Source organism: Pleurodeles waltl, chromosome 8, assembly GCF_031143425.1.
Source record: "Pleurodeles waltl isolate 20211129_DDA chromosome 8, aPleWal1.hap1.20221129, whole genome shotgun sequence".
NCBI classification, from domain to species: domain Eukaryota; kingdom Metazoa; phylum Chordata; class Amphibia; order Caudata; family Salamandridae; genus Pleurodeles; species Pleurodeles waltl.
In genome coordinates, this window is record NC_090447.1 from 1,419,283,448 (window position 1) to 1,419,302,662 (window position 19,215).

The 19,215-nt window shown below is 42.7% G+C and overlaps 1 protein-coding gene across 2 annotated transcripts in view; it reads right to left on the bottom strand.

Moving 5' to 3' along the window:
- Positions 1-206: 206 nt before the first annotated feature.
- PIGP (phosphatidylinositol glycan anchor biosynthesis class P) overlaps positions 207-19,215 on the bottom strand; it is a 40,072-nt gene continuing 21,063 nt past the window's right edge. The window contains exons 3-6 of one of the 2 annotated variants that reach the window (XR_011194625.1): positions 15,928-16,000; positions 10,100-10,218; positions 1,256-2,664; positions 207-1,206 (exon numbers count right to left, since the gene is read on the bottom strand). Coding sequence is in view for 1 of the 2 variants with exons in the window: in XM_069202541.1 (XP_069058642.1) it covers positions 2,549-2,664; positions 10,100-10,218; positions 15,928-16,000 (308 nt within the window). In the remaining variant the exon portion in view is untranslated. Of the gene's footprint in view, positions 2,665-10,099; positions 10,219-15,927; positions 16,001-19,215 lie in introns of both variants that reach the window. The other variant, XM_069202541.1, reaches the window with a different exon arrangement.

A 19,215-nucleotide genomic window follows, 5' to 3' on the forward strand; every position in this document is an offset into this window, starting at 1 on the left:
GTGCTGCTGGCGCAGAAAAAAGGAACTGACGTCAGCATGCTGGGGTGGTGCCTATATGACCACCACATGTCACTTCTGACGGGCAGAAGTACTGTTCAAGATTTTCTGGACCTAGTCAGACACATGAGGAATATTCTAGGATGAGAAATCTGTTGTTAGATGTCGCTATCATATTAAATTGGGGAATAAAGACATACACATGTAAGTAAAAATTATATGCTTTAATAAATAGTATTGGTGTGCTTATAAACTAATATTGAGAGGCACATTTTTCGGATCCTTGGAATTTACTTATTGTCATATTTTACCTCAATGCTTGAAATATTTGATTATTTTCAATTAACATTGTACAGGTAAAACAATTTTATGGAACTACTCCTACAAAAATGCATTTGACTTCTATTGCATATCATACAAATCATTTTCCGGTGCAGTCTGCTAAACCAAGGATACACAGGCTTCTCTCTCTGAAGACGACTCTGGCCTCCTGAAATATCTTTTGCTTGCTTATGCAGCTTTTCTTTTTTATGATGAATTTTGAAGTTCCTTTGAATTGCTATTAGCGTGTGCTGTAGATCTTTGCACTGCAGGGTTACTTGTGATCGTTCAAGCTGGCTAATGATCTCTTTGCTTACATTCTTACGTTGTTGGTAGTATTTTTAATATCTTTTTGGTAACTCATTTTGCTTTCAATATGACGGTTTGCGAAATTCTGGTTGCCAATCTAATTTTGTTTTTGCATTTTCCCCTCCTTTACATTTATTGGTTTGCTTACCTTGGAATATGTTTAGATATATTTTTATCACATTTTCTATCTGCTTCCTTCCTATTTTCGAAAATATTTTATTGTTTTAAACTCAGTTAAATTAATAATAAAAAACTGTATTTTTGCAAGCAAGGAACTGCATGGTTTTATTATAATACACTTAGGGGGTCATTCTGACCCGGCGGGCGGCGGTCGCCGCCCGCCTGGCGGGAACCGCCATTTGACCACTGGAGGCATTCCGACCTTCCTGCTGGGCCAGCGGGCGCTAACAATGTTAGCGCCCGCCGGCCCAGCGGGAAGGGGGCCTGCAACATTGAAGCCGGCTCCGAATGGAGCCGGCGGTGTTGCAGGTGTGCGACGGGTGCAGTTGCACCCGTCGCGCTTTTCAGTGTCTGCTAGGCAGACAGTGAAAAGCAGGCTGGGGCCCTGTTAGGGGGCCCCTGCACTGCCCATGCCAGTGGCATGGGCAATGCAGGGGCCCCCAGGGGCCCCAGGACACCCGTTCCCGCCAGCCTCTTCCTGGCGGTGTAAACCGCCAGAAACAGGCTGACGGGAAGGGGGTCAGAATCCCCTGGGCAGCGCTCCTTGCAGCGCTGCCCTGGCGGATTCGCCCAGCCGGGGAAATCCAGCGGGAAACCGCCAGACCCGGTTTTCTGACCGCGGCTTTACCGCCGCGGTCAGAATGGGCAGGGAAGCACCGCCAGCCTGTTGGCGGTGCTTCCGTCATTCGCGGCCCTGGCGGTCTTTGACCGCCAGGGTCGGAATGACCCCCTTAATGTTTAAATCGAAACCTACACTTTTGATACTACAGTTGTGTAATTAGTCCAAAAGGTTATCCTGTTCTTAGCCTTACTGTCTTGTCCCTGTAGATTTCTTTTGGTATGTTGTCTTCAAATAGAATGGCCTATTCTTACTTCGCGCTACAGTTGTTCTTGGTTGATAACCCTGATAAATATACTTTATGAAGAGTTGGAAATAGCAGGAAAGTGTTGGTATGAATTGTCATTCTGCTTCTTCATCATGCAGGCTTACATTCTAGAAGTTCCAGTACTGCATAATGGATTGTGTTCTCTTCTTCGGCGTTCTCTTGTAGGTACATCCACCCAATTATTTACAAAGTAGCAATGGCATGAAGGATAAGAATCTCATAATTCATAGCACCTTTTCTAATGCCACAAATGTTAATGTACAAAATACTCCAATTCAAAGCTGTATTAATACTGTGTTGGAACGGTACTCTATGTGAAGCCAAAATCAATGTAAACAAACAATTTGTTCAGAATGGGAATAATTTAGATTGTTTGGATCACAAATTTCATAAATAAATATTTGGCTTTATCGTTTGAAATATTTGTGTTGCACACATGGTGTGTATTACTTTACAGTAAACATTCTAGCACTGCCACAGTGTATTAATATATTTCCTATATACTACAAACCAGTTCAAAGGCCGCTCCTAAATGCATCATGCCATGCTGGGCTTTATCGAAGGCAAGGAGAACTCTTTCCGATAAATCGTTCTTAGACTGACTTTTGACAAGTTGTCTGAATTCATTTGGTTAAATGTTATTGCCTAGTAGGAGTCTCTTACTTATTTCTGAGGAACACAAATTAAAACATAAGCATAGTGTTTCTTATACTAAAAAAATGCTGTCATAAAATTCACTTCTCAGGAATACAATCCAGACACCACCCAACTGGATGCAATGCTTTAGATGAACTTTTTCAAAATTTGGATGATTGTTTCCTTTATAAAGGTTTTATTTGTAGTTCTTTCTTGTGTCATCTTTTTGTAGAAAGGAAAAACATTCGGTTCACTTCGCTGATTGGAATATCCTTCAATGCAGGGATCGCATCTTCTTGATACGGCTTGCTCCCCTGATTCTTTGCGTAGCTGTCTGATGAACAAACGAGACACAATCATGTAATTATTAAATCCACTATTTTAACTTGCACAGTGCAGGAAGCATTACTGCTTCTTTTGTTTAATTTCTCTATTGACGGAGGAGTACATTTACATTCAAATATAGCACTGTCCTCCTTTTTAATGCTTTTGGTACACTGGGTCAGATTTTTAAATGTAATTGCACTCCTGAAGTCAATTTACGGGCACAAAAAACACTTCTCAATGTAAAATACCATTCTTTATTCACCGAATCATGAATTGTGAAATGTTATCTTTAGGAATAGAATGTGCTTCTACAGAAATTCTGCCAGATGATAGGATATGAAGGATGAAACAAATCCTCTTAGAAACCATCTCCAGATATTATTCCACAACTGGGAACACAGATGGATGCCCTAGCCAAACATTTGTGATCAGTCTGATAGAATACTTGCAGTTGAAAATATCAGAGGAAAAATTGAAAATTAACTGAGGAAGCCCTCCAAACTCATGAAAATGCCAGAGACTGGGCTCAAACACATTGTGAAGAAAGTTGAAGATCTACAAGTCAGATTGAGAGAACAATATACATATTTTAATCTTTAGAGCACATTCTATACAAAAAGATACAACAGAAGACTTTATAGACAATCTCTTGATCACTTCGGTCTCGTCTTATACCTGATAGGCCTCCCTGCCCAATGAATGCATGGCTACAAATTTACTCTGACAATGATAACATTATATGAAAAGGCAGATCCAGAAGCAAGAGAGGGCATCCAGTGAAATCGGTAAGAAAGCTTTAAACCTCACCAGTATTTGGTCAGGCATCTTCAATCTTGCCCCAAATTGGGCAAGTGCAGTCACCCAACTAAATACCAGGATACGCATCAAGGTACAGCACATAAGAGTAAGTACAGCTTATCAAAGGGTGGTGCCAACAGTACACAGGTAAGCAGGAGTACTTGTTTCAGTCCTAGGTGTATGAGTCTGCCTCTAGAACAGCAAGCACTCTGTTTTTCAATACTGTGATCAAACCAGTGGTCAGAATATGTTCTGGGAACCATGTCACATTTACTCACATTTGTGTTTTAAGCTGGAATCCTTCATGGATACATCTTCTAGAGCCACACTGCCACAAGTACAGAAGACTACTTTGACAACAATTCAGCTAGTCTGGCTATCATAGGCACCAGACTGAAAACACTGCAGACTCCAAGACCTAAATGAGCCAATGATCTGGATGGCTCCTTTTCAGACGCAGAATGGAACCAGGCCTTAAAGTATGTACAGCATGTCTCGAATAATACCCGACTTAAACACACCCAATTTAACTACCTTCACAGAAAATACCTTACACTTGAGCATCTTATGTGTCCATGATACAATCAGGCATGAGCCACATTTGACCATTTGCCAGGCTCTGCAGGATCTTACAGATCAACTATCAGAATGGCCTGGAAAACAAGACCTGTGTCACCCTAAAATCTGTCTCCTGGGCTGTAAGTCGAGTTTCAAGGCGGGTAGGTCTGCAGCCCAGTTTACAGACCTAGCTCTTGCCAACTGACAAACAGCCATGAACTGGAGAGCTTTCTCCTCATCTGACTTGGGGCGCTGGTGGTGTTGATTTAATCAAATATGTTAACACTGAGCCTGACGCATCTTCCCACTTGGCTAACAACGCAAACAGTCTTACTTTGATATTCTAATGGAAACCGTATTTGTAGGCCCTAAGCTCTCAGTCGAAGGAGAAGCCGCCCTAACAGACTTACCCCAAAACTCAAACAAGTATATATATTTGGCTGATATCTACATTTGTGAGAATGATTGATGTTTAGCACATACTAAAACCAATTAAATGCCACTGACTCTGGTCGTATGCCATCAACTGTTTACTTGCTTATAGTATTTTATGTCTGAACTCTATAAAGAATAGGTTTTCTACGTAAAGGCTGGTGGGTGGAGGGGGATTCACTTGATACTTGTTCTTGTTAGCTTACTTGCAATGTTTTCTAAAACTACAAATAAAGCCGAATTTGAAAAGAAAAAAATCAATGCAGCTAATCATGCCATGTATAAAACAATGTGGGTCACCTTTAAGGTATGCAACAAAGCATCAGTGTTTCAAAGTATTACAGTTAGACATGGATAAGATGGTAGACCGGACCAAATGCAATCACACAAAATAGGAACCATGATAAATCTCCACTAGGTAACATCAGTTGGATGGATGTGAACAAAAATGGAGAACTAGAGAGACGAGGACGTTCATAGGCTTCTTAGTAGACTATCAATTGATAATAAATTTAGTGGGAAGGTGACCAAGTATTGAATGAGTGTGAAACAAATAAATGCCACTTTTAACTAGCATTATGATGAAATGGACTGTAGCGGTAGCCAATTATCTGATGCCTGTAAAGCTGTTCTCGCTAGATGCAGTGGTGAGGAATAGCCTGGAGGAGCCAATACTGATAAATATAAAGAAAGCAAGGCGATTGACATTCCATCCAACTATGCAGAAAATGGTCATCATGCTCCTATGAGTGTCAAAAGATGTGGCGCTGACTGGACGCTTTCATTATTGCAGGGAGACAAAACACGGACTCAATTTATTTCAAAACCTCCTCAAACAAAAACAAATTCTGGTCCAGGTCAGCATTCGTGTGGGTCAGGCCACAAAGATGACCTATTACCATTCCTAATAATAAATAATGCATATGCTATCCTATTGAATAATGAGTTTGTATTAGTTTCAGTTGACTGAAACTGCAAGTGACTTATTTGACAGAAATTTTACATGTGGAGAGATTTTGTGAACAAGATTTAGCACATTGCCCTGCGCAAGGAGTATTGAAGAACGGGATGTTCTCGGAACACAATACAGATGGACTTTAGAGCTCATAGTATTCCCTCTGAGCATAAAAACAACTAGCAAAACCCAACCAAACCAAAACAACATTATAAGCAAAAAAACAATGAAAAGGCACAAAGCAAGAGACAAGCTTATTTGTGTCAGAGAGTCAGACATCGACCACCTAGTCATGAATTCCATCAGGGTCAAATTTTGATTCGTATTTTCGAGAGTGCTCAATACAGTGTAAATAAAAGGAGTTTAAATAAGAAGGGTTAATAGTGAGCAGAGAACCTGGCTGACTTGACTGTAAAGCATTTTTTCTTCAACAAACTTGAAATAGTGGATAAATGCATGTCCATGATCCATAGCCAGCGACATTTTAACAATGAAAATAAGCATTGCCTAAATTACTCTACCACTTTCTAGATACACCTATTGCTTTCGATAATGTTTTCCACTAACTCCTCTAATAATTGACGACCTCCTAAACATCCCATCGACCACCATCGCTGACCACCCGCTCATCCCATGGGATCAACTCAGCACACCAAACACAACCACTCTTATTAACTCCATACACTCTGGAGCTTCCACCGAACCCAGAAGAGTCAAGATCAGCCACGAGCTCACCACCATCCTCAACGCCTCCATTGCCATATCCACCTTTCCCAATATCTGGAAACACACAGAGGTGAGGCACCCCCCCCCCCAACTCGCTGCTCCCGTTACCTGCCAGATTCCTGGAGAAGGCCATCAACCTTCAACTCACCAAACACCTGAAGAGAAACAACCTACTTGACTCCTCCCAATCAGGTTTCAGAGCCAAACCACTGCACCAAGACAGTCCTGATCTTCGCAAACAAACAACATCTGCACCCTATTCAACAGAGGAGACTCAGCCGCTCTAATCGTGCTGGACCTCGCTGCAGACTTCAACACCGTCTCCCACCACTCATTCAGCGATCAACTGCACCAGATTGGAATCAGATGGATGGCATCCTGTCTCATGGGATGCACCCAAAGAATCCCCCTTCCGCCCTACACCTCGAAACCCAAGCACACCATCTGCAGCATACCCCAAGGCTCATCCCTCAGTCCAACCCTCTTCAACATCCATATGGCACCTCTCCCAAACATCGCCACATTGCACATCATCATCTCATACATTAACGATACCCAGCTCATTGTCTTGCTCTCAGCAGACCACACTTCGATGAAGACCAATTAATACAACTGTGTTCAAAAACACCTTAGCCTGGATGAAGGACAACTGCCTGAAGCTCAACACAGAGAAAACAGAAGTTCTGATTTTTGGCAGACACACTTACTCTGGAATGCCGCCTGGTGGGCAGCAGAGCTCAGACCCACCCCTACACTAAAGGACCACGCCCGCAACCTCTGCATCATCCTGGACAGCGAACTCTCCATGAATAGTCAGGTCAATGCTGTTTCCTCAGCCTGCTTCCACACTCTCCGCATGCACTGAAAAATCTTCAAGTGGCTCTCCATAGGCACCAAGAAAATGGTGATGCAGACCCTCATCACCAGCCGACTGGACTACGGCAACACACTCTATGCAGGTGCCATCACCAAAAGACTTCAGACGATCCAAAACTCAGCTCGCAGACTGATCCACAACCTGCTCAGGAGGGCCCACCTCACCCAGCACCTAAAGGATGTCCACTGGCTCCCCATCCAGAAGAGATGCCAATTCAAGCTTCTGACCCGCGCCTACAAAGCCCTCCACAACCAAGGGCCCACCTACATGAACCACCACCTCCATTTCCACCGACCCACCAAGAATCTCTGCTCAGCACACCTCGCACAGATACCATGCATCCGCCACTGCCACTCCAGAAGACGATCCTACTCCCACCTCGCCGCCAAAGCCTAGAACACCCTCCCACTTCACCTCTGCACAGCACCCTCGCTGAACCACTTCAGGAAGGGACTCAAGACCCGGTTCTTCGACTGATACCAGCAACACAGCACTTTGTTACCCTCTCGTGTGATAAGCTGTGCTATACAAGTGCCATTTGTTTTGATTTAATTGAGAAAAATATCCTATTACTGATGTGGGATGCGTTAACCACTGATCTGTAATTTGATTTGCTAACAAATCCTTTGGAGGTTTATCTGATTCCAATTTCTGATAATGCTATTGAACTGTTCAATCGCATTTCACAGTTTACAGAGTTCAGAAATATCACCCCCCCACCCAGCTGTAGCTCTCCCGTTACCTGAACTTGGGGCTGCTAAACACTCCATGGTAAGTGGCTATTGTGCACATAATATACTGGGCATGGTATGAGATTCCTAAAATACTGGGCTTAGGATTAGTTTTCTCACTGAACACTGGAATCCAGAACTTGACTTTTGATCTGACTGATACTGCGAAGATGGCCAAGTCATAAGTTGAGATCCTGGAGGCCTGTTTCCGAATGGGGAGTTCCTATCAAGGGCACAGTTCCTTGAAAAGGTTGGTGGGCATGCAAACAGGATTAAGTGTCACTTCCACACCTTTTAAATTTGCGTACTAAGGTAACTATAACTTGTGCTCCTGCTATGCAGTTTTCTCATCAATAATTTAATTATAGATGTTGCAGTGATGAAATCAATGATGTCATAAAAGATGTCATGATGATGTAATATAAGGGGTAATTAGAAGTACATGGCAAGGGCGCAGGTTATAGTTACCTTAGAGGACAGGTTATAATTACTTGAGATAACTATAAATGGTGAATTTCTTTGATTTGTAGCATTTAAAAAGTTATGTAGTTACTAAATATTTCACCTAACTGTAACATTGCCTTAATCTTTGTTTTTTTCAGAGAAAGTAATAATTTATTACCATGTATAAATCCAACTCGTCACAGCATACAGCCAAAGGCCGTGCGCAGCAGGGGGCTGGCTGCAGGGCCTGGCCCATGTGCTGTGGGGGATTGGCCACAGGGCCTGGCCTACGGCCAGGAACTGTGGGGAACCCCCCCAAAGGCAGCCAACCCAACACCACGCACGGCCTTCTACTGTCCACAGTGGGGGGTTGAGCCCTTGCCGCATGGCACAGAATTGGCCTTTGGGCCCCGGGGACCCCATCCCTGTGGCCAAATACAAATTATGCATGCTCTCAACCGAAGCCCAACGCCTTAAATAAGGCAGTGAGGGGTCAGCAAAGGTGATGGTATGGGTGTGAAGCAATAGTGGCAAAGCTCAAGGGCTTCGGGTATTGACTGACAGATTGCACCACCGACTCAAAAGAACGTTGCATATGACACGGGGCACAAGGTATCTATCCCTGACACAAACACAGCTGGGCAACATGAAGCAGAGAGTGTCATCAGAGGCCACACCCTAGGATCTGTTATCGTTTGTAGCAAACTGTGTACTGTGAGTGGCTAGCACAAGCACTAATGTCTTTGGCGGAGCTCAGGACAAAGGAGGCAGTTGGCAGGAAATTTTAAATTCCCCAGGTTGATGATCAGGGTGCTTCCTACACAACCATCACAAGAGTACCATTCCAGAGTGACAAGTGCAAGTGAGGCCTGCCAGCAACCCCCAGCTGAAATTAAGTAAGTGCCTTTGCCACAAAGTGGTTACTTGCCACCTCCTGCCGCCACTTTGCAATCCCAGCACTGTTCATCACTTTATGGAAGAGTGCCATCTTAAAATGGATTCAAACCATTCCAAGATGGCTGTCCGTGTATGAATGGCTGCCATCTTGTAATAGTTATTCCTCTTAATTTAAAAAAAATGGTTACAAGATGCCCATTTTATGTGCAAATATGCACAGCGGCCATCTTTGAACAATTCAGGAAACACACTAAAAACCACTTGACAGCAACAAAAAAATCTGTCAGTATCATAAATACCAAATTCGTGCTATTTAAGATTTTTTTAATCCACTTCTCTATCCCATTAACTTATCCACCCACAGCTATCCATCCCTCCATTCCACATCTGTTAATACAATTATCCACAATCATAAATCCATGTGAATCTGCGTGGATGTTGTCTACGTGCCTTTCTGCGCTGTATACATGTGCGCCTTTGGATGTAATTTCCTTTAGCCAGAAGCTCTGTGTAAATTGGGAGTCTATAGAGCAGTTGGTCTGCAAGTTCATACATGCCATTAGGTGTGTGGTGCTCCTTTTGAACATGTGATTGCATATGCACATAGAGCCCTCTCGTGTGCTCCTGTGCGCATAAACTGTAGAGCACTTTAGTACACAGTAGTTTGTGAGAATTAGTAATGTTTGTAATGTAAAAGCCTACAGTGCACTAATAGTTGTAATATAAACATTTACTGCACAGAAAATGACCTGCCTGCAAATATTACTAATTATTGCATGTGACGTTATCTATGCAAGACATGTCCGCTTGTGAAAAAAAAAATGACATTCTGCCAAACAACACTGTGCTTTAAAAACGTAATTTTACATAATTTTCACAAAATGTAGTAAATAAAATATAGCAATTTCGCAAACACCTAGCATTGGGCAGAACTGTGACCTAACATTTATTATAGTAATGTGTTTACTATTTACTGAAGAAATGACGGTGTGTTAATCTGGATTTACTTGCTCAATATACTTACCAGTAATAGTGTGTATGGAGTTCAGAGGGGCAGTGCTCATCAGATTAATCCCAAACAAGAGTATCAAGGCAATCATTAAGCTGACAAGGAAGTATACTGGCAAAGCAATTGCCCAGTACCTGTAATAAAGATCAATATTTTAGTTGTAAGGTACAAAGGACATAACGTTAAAACAATAACATTATTATTTCAAATAATTGCTCTAAATCTGATTTGCAATGTGGTGGATGCAGTAGTGGGAGCTAAAAGTACTTAGTTGCATTAAAATTCCACTATAATCTAAGAGTACATCTCTGACGGACATTCAATTTATAGTCCTTTACTCGTAGGGGTCATTCTGTCGGTGTCAAACTTCTGCACAGAATCCCCTCTCTGTCCTTTTCAACTACTACCGAACAAAGGGTCTGAGATGCTTCACCGATGGTAAACTTTACACAAAGATCAAGAGGGAACTATTGCATATACCAATGTGATCAAAATATTCAGATTTTTGCACTCGACAAATACATAAAGAGATCACTTGAATAAATCCCTCGTGGTATCCAAAAAATAACTCTCACACATTTACACAGAACTCTACTGACTCAGATCAGCAGAGCTGCAAGGGGCACCACCATGGAGACTTTAATGATGCATTGGATCAGGAAAGGTGCAGGTAGACTGCAGATCAAAGAGATCTCCTACCTAGTTGAATTGATAGTACCACCCTGTAGTACTAGCAGGTATCAAGGGGATGGAACCCGAAGGCAGAGGCCATTCATTTCACACTGGATGCAGCCCATTACAGAATTTGTTGTTATTCCTCGGACAGGTACCTACAGACTTGGGCACAAATTGGTATTACCCACCGGAATATCAGACAATTCCCAGATCATGTACACCCTGAATAGAGGAGGCTCCAGGAGACTTGGTTGCTTAATGTCTCTCACCACCCAGAGCAACAAAATCAAGCACCTGTAGGTAATGATACATGAATATTGAAGCTAAATATACACTGTCAGCACAAAACAACAAAAAGGGATGCATACAAGACCGCGCTAAGGGGCCAGGGTCCCAGCATTTATCAGTACTCAATAAAGGTAGAAAATGAGGGAGGTATATCCGCTGGAGCTCAGCGAACTGTGAAGGTGTTTAAAAAGCAGAAGGCCAAAAAATGACTGCACGTGTACTATTTTATCTTTATATGAAGCAAGATACTAGGACTGGAGTTCCAAGGACAGAATTTGGAAGCAGGGCAACAAGGTAGGTAAATGGTGGCCTGACTGGTAAAGAGGAAAGATAGGCAACATGTGCAGTTATATTTTGTTATGTATTTCTATAGCGCAGCATTCACCAATCACTAGGCCTCCGCAGATTCTGCTCACTGAATATCCACCAGGAAGACATTTCATTCCCAATAAAATAAATATATGAAAAAGACAAAAACAAACATTTTAAAAATACGCAAATGAATTAGCTTTTACGTACAGCAACACCTGAAAGTCTGAATTTCTATCTACCAATATCTGCACATATGGCAATTTATGCAACACAATTTTCTATCTATTTTTTTATCTTGCTTATAAATGTATACCTTTTCTTGTAGTTATGTTTCTATATATTTATTACTTTACTCCTATTGTGTAAAGAAAGAAAGAAAAAAAACAATTCAACACCCTCCAATGCACTTCTCGGTCTCATTCTATCCCTCTCTCAATATACCATCTAACTCCACCCTCTCAATCATCCTACGCCCCTTTCTACTATGATCTCCCCAAGATCTTTTCTTGGCTTACTTACTCTATTCCCCCTCGACTCACTCCAAACCTCATTCTACTACTATAATCTCCAAAACAACACTTCCTAGACTCTTCCCTTCTGTACCCCTCCTTTTAAGCATCCCAAACCTCAACTAACTAATATGAATTCCCAAAGAACACAACCTACACTCTTCCCTCCTCTATACTTTTCAATTAAACTTACAGACTCACATGTCCACCACACCAATTAACAATTTATACATCCCTAATCCATCACTGGTCCTTTGGGATTCAGATTAGCGTGCTGCTTGCCAAAAAGCGTTTCAATACCTCGTCAACGGTAGTAAGAGCAATATAAATACTATTACAATTAGTTGTAGATGGGAAGATTCAAGATAAGGGTCATCCTCACAGAGGTGCTCCATAATGACATAAGACCTGCCACCTTCCAAGATAAGCAGCGTGATATACAGTGTGTTGTAGATGGTTTCTGCGCTGTGACTTACAGTGGGGTTTCTGTTCTTGAGGCCTTCTAGCTATCCTGTCAGCAGGCATTCACCATGTGCAAGCTGGATCCTAAAGGGTCTCTTGCAGCCAGGCAGGTGTGGCATGCTCTTGTAATAACTATGTGTGGCTAGTGCACCATGTTGTGGACCTGAGGTCATCTCTTAGGTATGGGTGGATGGAATGTTTCATTCTGCACATAGAATTGGTGAAATTTGGCGACTCTGCATTACTCTTGCAATACAGAGCTCTGGCCAAATTGCAACGCGGCTGAATTTTTCCAACAAAGCTCCAGAAATGCAAGTGAGATTTGGTGTCCCCTAGCGCCGATAATGATCAGAGGGCTGCTTCTAAAGTAGATTTTCTACTCAAGCAGCAGCTAACTTAACTTGAATAGCTGCGTGCTCTTGTGCACCACATGGTGAGGTTTGTGCTGATTTTCCAGCGCTGCTCGCACTACTGCCGGTAAATTGCAGTGCGACATGCACATTTTCGGCCATTGTCAGAACTCTATGAAGTTTTTACTTACGTCCACGAGTTCCATCCAACCTTAGTCTTAGGCTAGTTGACTGATCTTTTTGTCCTGCTGCTTTTACAATAACTGCATCTAGGTTCCGACTCTGTGATAAATGGTATTTGGAGGAGGTTATCCTACTGTGGGCTGCTTGTATCTCTTTTTCCCAGGTCCCACTGTTCCTCTGTCCAGTTTTTGGTTCCCTTCTGTTCCCTAAACCAAGAGTGGGAATTCTCCTAGGTTCAAGTGTATGGTTTGTCTCTGGGGAAAATCGCCCCTCACAGAGATGTGATTTTGAGAAATAAATCAAGAACACTATCAATTCACAAGATGATCCGTATGTCATCAAGGTACCATCATGTACAGTGAATATCTGTACAATAGATCTATCTAATCTATGTTATGTATTAAATTATAAATGCAAGGGTGTGAAGTTATGTCTGCTTAACCACTAATTTAACAATTAATTATCTGACGTAACCTTGGCTATGAATAAAAAATAGTTTCAATATTTCACAAAAAACGTATGTGTCATGCGTTATGAGAGTAGTCAATGCAAGTGAGAAATTGGTGACCATGCTAAGTGTTTGCACATCCCAACACCCTTGAGGGTTAGGGGTAACAGTGGTGCGATCAAAGAGCCCAGTGAGCAGTGGAGCTAGGGTGCGACGTTGTTCAGCAAAACAGTCCGGTCAGCTTATGACCGGACTGTTTGATTCCTTGATAAGTGAGGTCACGTAGTCACTGGATCATGTTTTTAAATTTCATTTATTCATCTAAATTTTCGAGGAATCCACTACAACGTGTTGTAATGTGTGCTGCGGTCCTGTCCTCCTAATGTGCATGAGAGTAGCCAATCCTAGTATGGTCCTACCTTTTGTAGGCATAAGAGCACAATGTACACAAACAAAACCCAATGAATGGCCAATGTAATCAAAGTAATATGCACGGTATTGGCCAGTTTGGCTAACAGAATGCATCCGGTACCTTTATGACACAGATTAAAATAGGGTCCACAATTATTTTGTTTAAATACACGCAAACGATTAAAATATACACAAATTACAAGAGTACACATTAAGACATTACAGTTTACAGTGTTCACATTCTAACATGTCTTGCAGTAAAACACTAATTACATATGGAAATTATTTCCTAGAGGATTTGTTTCTAGTTGAACACATTCCTGACAAAATGATTCAGGGCCACTACGGCAAAATCAGGGGGTTCGGTGTCCTGCTGTTTCTGACAATATTTGCACAAATGCATATTTTCCAAGACTGGTATGGGAAACCGCTGTGTCTCAGTTCTGTTTGCTCATGGCTGGCCTTTGCCTTCCTAATGTTGAATTTCTGCGTCTGTTGAGTGCCCTAAGCAAGGTGAGAGTCAATATTATCATCTACTGCACATGGTTCTCAGTGTCATCTGGAAGGGTAAGAGCGCCTCATGTCCCACTAAGCCTCATCTTCCTACTTCCACAGCCTGAAGGAAATGTCACAGCTAGAAAGGTGGCCCCTTTTGTACTGCCCCACCAGTTGTAGCGCCTCACCGTTGCACCGGTAGCACAATGCGCTAACAAACGGGGGGGCATAAAGCTCCAGTCTTGGCGTAAGGGAGACTATGGAGGAGGGCCAAGGTCAAGAGGGAAAACCCAAGAGGAGGAGGAGCTTGATAGTCAAGTTCAGGAAGGTGCCCTCAGAGTCAAAGAGAGCTTAAATTTAGTAGTGGAAACAGGTTGTATAGAAAAAGCTAGCACCAATGCCAACACACAAAAAACTAAGAAGTATGAAGAAGAAGAAAAGCCATAACAGGAACGTTTTTTTCGAACTGAACATTCCACAGAATAGGAAAAGGAGATGCTGCACAGAAAATATGTGGAGGTGAAAGAGGAGTTGGAAGTCTGAGGGAAGGTTAGTAGATACTGAGGCACTCATTCTGAGTGGCACAGACTTCTCGATGCGACCGGTAACAGTAGTTTACTCAGCATTGGGAATTACAGGGTCGGTGGAATACATTTCTCTTGCTCAAAGCAGATGAAACGCCTGGTGAAAAAGGCCCGCAGATGAAGAATAACGTTTGGGAATTGGTGCAGAAAAACTGATTGCCACATGTCATTCCTCAGGGGTGTGGATCCTATAAGTTGGTACTGTAGAAGTACTGATACCAACGATATCACTAGTTCCAGCTGCAGTAATACCTCTTTAGTATTCGCCTGTTACTGGTGATTTTTGTAACAAAGGCTATGGAAAGTTCCACCAAAACCTCATTGCAATATGCAGCTGGAGGAGGATGAGGGGTGCTTGAAGGAATGTCATCAGGGGCCAAAAGGAAATTATCTTGACAACACACACTTGTAGTGTATAAGCAGAATATTATGAGATGGGATGCGAGTCATCCTTACTTCCACTCCAAGCCCTTTCCTCCCAATTAAGTTAGAGTGATGATGAACCGTTCCAAGAGGGCGAAACAAAAGACCACCTAATATTAACCCTGTACACTAGAAAAGATCTGAACTTAGATACTTTTGCAGAAATGGAGGGTACCAAGGTTTTCCCAATGTGATTTTGCTTGAGTCCATGTGCCCTTTATTAGTTTTATTAAAAAGACTGAAAACAAACGAAGTTGGCAGCAGGTTTGGTTGAGATTTGGGAAAGGTACTAGGAAGATTTAGAGAAAGAGAAGCAGTTGTCCAAAGGGGAAGTAAGTTAAATTAATGTTTATATTTCCACTGGACGGGAAGAAAGAAAGTGATGGAATGCTGCTTCTGATTCACACACTGGCCCCTGCTGTAAGCTCCAGAGAGATGTGAAAGCCACATAGAGGGTTTATGTGAGCTAATGTACAGAATCAGGACTGCACCCTTTCCTCAATCAGTGGCCCTGAACAGAAGAGGGTCGATATTCTTCCTCATATCTCGAACTTTCATCTAAGCGAATAATGAATGAAAACTCAAAATTCTGTATGAGAAAATGTCTCCAGACTCGGGGGTATTAAAGGAACATGCAGGGTTTTCACAATTATTGGAGCAGTTTACGTTTCATATAGACAGCCAGATAATGCTTTATACTCACTTCTGGGGCCAGTATGTTAAACCTATCGAGTACAACCACGACTCGGGAACAAAAGCCCACATCAAGTAAAGAACTGTCAAAAAATGAGAAAGTATCAGTTACAAACAAGCACATTGCTTCCTATCACCAGTATTAAAGATTTTTATTTTAATATAGTCAAACTAACAAACCAAAAAAGCAAATGTAGACAAGTTTTGAAATAAGGTCTGTGCAAGCCTACTAAAAAAAAAGAAAAATCACAAGAAAGCATTAACAGCGGTTTTGTTGTGTTTTTATTTTTTTATTTCAAGAGTGCACAATGCTGCGATATCTTGATTGTTATAGCTTCTCTGCATCATAAACAGATAGCATTTTAGAATTCGACTTTGACTACTTCCCTTTAGATTCCGTTAAGTTGCAGACCATACTGATCCATCACAATAGTACTCTGATAAGCACCCATACTTATCAACCCAAAGTATTAAGAAAGGACAAGTAAACGTAACTAAAGAATTTACTGATGCAAAAAGAACAGATGATAGACGGAATGCTGAACAATGTCAAACATTCACCCCAGTCAGAGATCTGGTCAACTAAAACATTGTTTTTGTGCTCACCACGCCATATCAGTCTTGACCCTGCTCCCCGTGGGAACAGTCCATCCCGTATTGCCAGGCCAGTCCTCTCTGGACCAGAAACAAGCATCCTGGGACTGGTTTTGGGGTAGTTTGCCAAGTATGTTGTTCTAAATATATGCCAGCTAAAGTAAATCCTGGTATTGTTTACCCCTTGATTCTGAGAACCACCATTTAACTTCTTGGGCCTTTCCTACCAAAGCCACAACCAACCTTCCACTAGGACAATGCAAAACAGATGAAGTGGTTTCAGGACCCCCCGCCCCCAAGAACAGAGGAGACTGACATTTCCGAGAAATTCTTGGCACTAATAACAGATATGCCAATACATCTGTTTTTACCTAGCCCCTTATCTTAACTAATGTTTATTTCATGAAAAAATCAGTTCATGAAACTAAACTAATCTAGCAGGCTCATCACTGGTAAAAGTGGAAGGAGGTGCAGGTTTTGCAGTCTGTCCACATTGTGATTTTCTGAAACCCTTAACAGCACCTTATTAACTAAGTTTTATTAAGTTATCAATCATTTTACAGTGGCTACCTTTAGCAAATAGCAACACAAAAGGACGATGGACAGAGTGCTGAACAATGCAAACACTCACCCCCAGTCACAGATCTGGGTTTAATCCATCGTTCATTTGCTCACCATGCCACCCCAGTTTGGACCCAGCCACATGCAAATCAGTCTTGACCCTGTTCCTCATGGGAGCAGTCCAGCTCGAACTGCCAAGCCAGGTTCTCACTGGACCGGAAACAAGCATCCTGGGACCGGTTTCAGGGTTTCACCCTTCATCAGCCAGGCTAGCTTGAATCCAGTGGCACAGTGAGCAAGGTAGCCATGTCTGGGCATACCCTTCCCACTTAGGGCAACTTTAGCAACACAAACGGATGATGGACGGAGTGCTGTACCTTTAGCAAATAGGCATTCATATCATGATGCAATGTATTCACTAATACCTTTTTGCTACATCTGTATAAAACAAAATGGTTGCATGGATCATAATGTGAAACATTATGAAAACATTAAATGTAATAGTTGTAGGAGGCTGGCCTGGTTTGTAGTGGGTACCTAAGGTACTTACATCTTATACTAGGTCCAGTTATCCCTTATTAGTGAAATGTAGTCAGTGTCTAGCAGCTTAGGCTGTCAAGAGGCAGCTGTAGCAGAGCAGCCAAGGCTGAACTAGGAGACATGCAAAGCTCCTGCAATACCACTATAATTACACAGTTCTTATACACAATAAAAGACAATACTCAGTGTTACCAAAAATAAAGGTACTTTATTTTAGTGACACCAGGCCAAAAATACCTTAAAGGCAATACCCCTTCTGGAGGTAAGTATTATACACAATATATACACTAGTACCCAAAATCAGGTAAGTAAACAGTCATGGAATAGTGCAACTAGTAGAAAATACAATAGATTGCAATGGGCCTAGGGGCAACACAAACCATATACTAAAATAGTGGAATGTGAATGTCTAATTCCCCCCTAGGCAAGTGTAGTGTGTAGAGGGGCGCTGGGGATGTAGGAAAACATCAAAGGTAAGTAAAGTACCCCACCCCAGAGCCCAGGAAAACAGGAGTAAAGTACAGCAAGTTTCCTCAGAACACACTACAAGTTGTGATGAAGAATTATGCAAGAACCAAGCAAGACTGCAAGCAACCAACAATGGATTCCTGGACCTGAAGACCTGTGGAGAGAGGAGACCAAGTCCAGAAGTCGAAGAAGAGGCTGGGAAGAACAGGAGCCCCTGCCCACCTAGAAGAACGTGCAAAAGTGGATTCTCCGGTTGGAAGAAAAGTACAGAAATGCACCAAAGAAGATAGCTGCGGGTTCCTGCTTGGTGCAAGAGATGTCCCACGTTGAGTTGTTGGATGCAGGCTGTTTGTATCGCTGGATCCCGCCAACAAGCCTTGGTTCACGCAAGTATACAGTTTGTGCTAAAGAGGAGCTGCCTGGACCCAGGAGGGACCCTGGGGTCTCAACTCGGACTGAGGAGACAGAGGGGGCTCTCAGCACTTCAGAGAGCCCTCAGAAGACCAGACAGCGCCCACAGGAGTCCCAGAACACGGGGACAAAGGAGATGCAAAGTGCAGTCGTCGAAGCACTACATAAGAGGGTTCCATGCCACAGGAGAACAACTCAGAGAGTTGTGCGTCACAGGATGGAGTGCTGGGGACCTGGGCTACGCTGTGCACGAAGACCTTTTGGAAGAAGTGCACAAGGAGCTGGAGAAGATGTGGTGCACAGGGGTACAGTCGCAGCACGGGGAGGCAAGCTCTTACCTCCACCAAATTTGGACAGCTGTACATTTGGACAGTCTGGGTCATTTCGGTCTACCAACTGTGTTCCAGGGATCATGCTCATCGACAGAAGAGGAGTCCCAGAGTACCGGTTGTCGTCGCAGAGAGGTGCCTGCTGAAGCAGGGAAGTGACTCCATCACTCCACGGGAGATTCCTTCGGTTCTTCTGGTGCAGGGTGAAGACAGGCAGTCCTCAGAGCATGCACACCTTGGAAACTGTTGCAATTGCTGGCTGGAGCTGAAGTTGCAGGTCACAAGAGTCTTCTTGGATACTTTGTTGCAGTTACAGCGGTTTCTGGAGCAGTCTGCGGTTGATCCGACGGTCAGAAGCTGAAGCAGAGGAGTCCTGAAGGAATCTTGCAAACCGA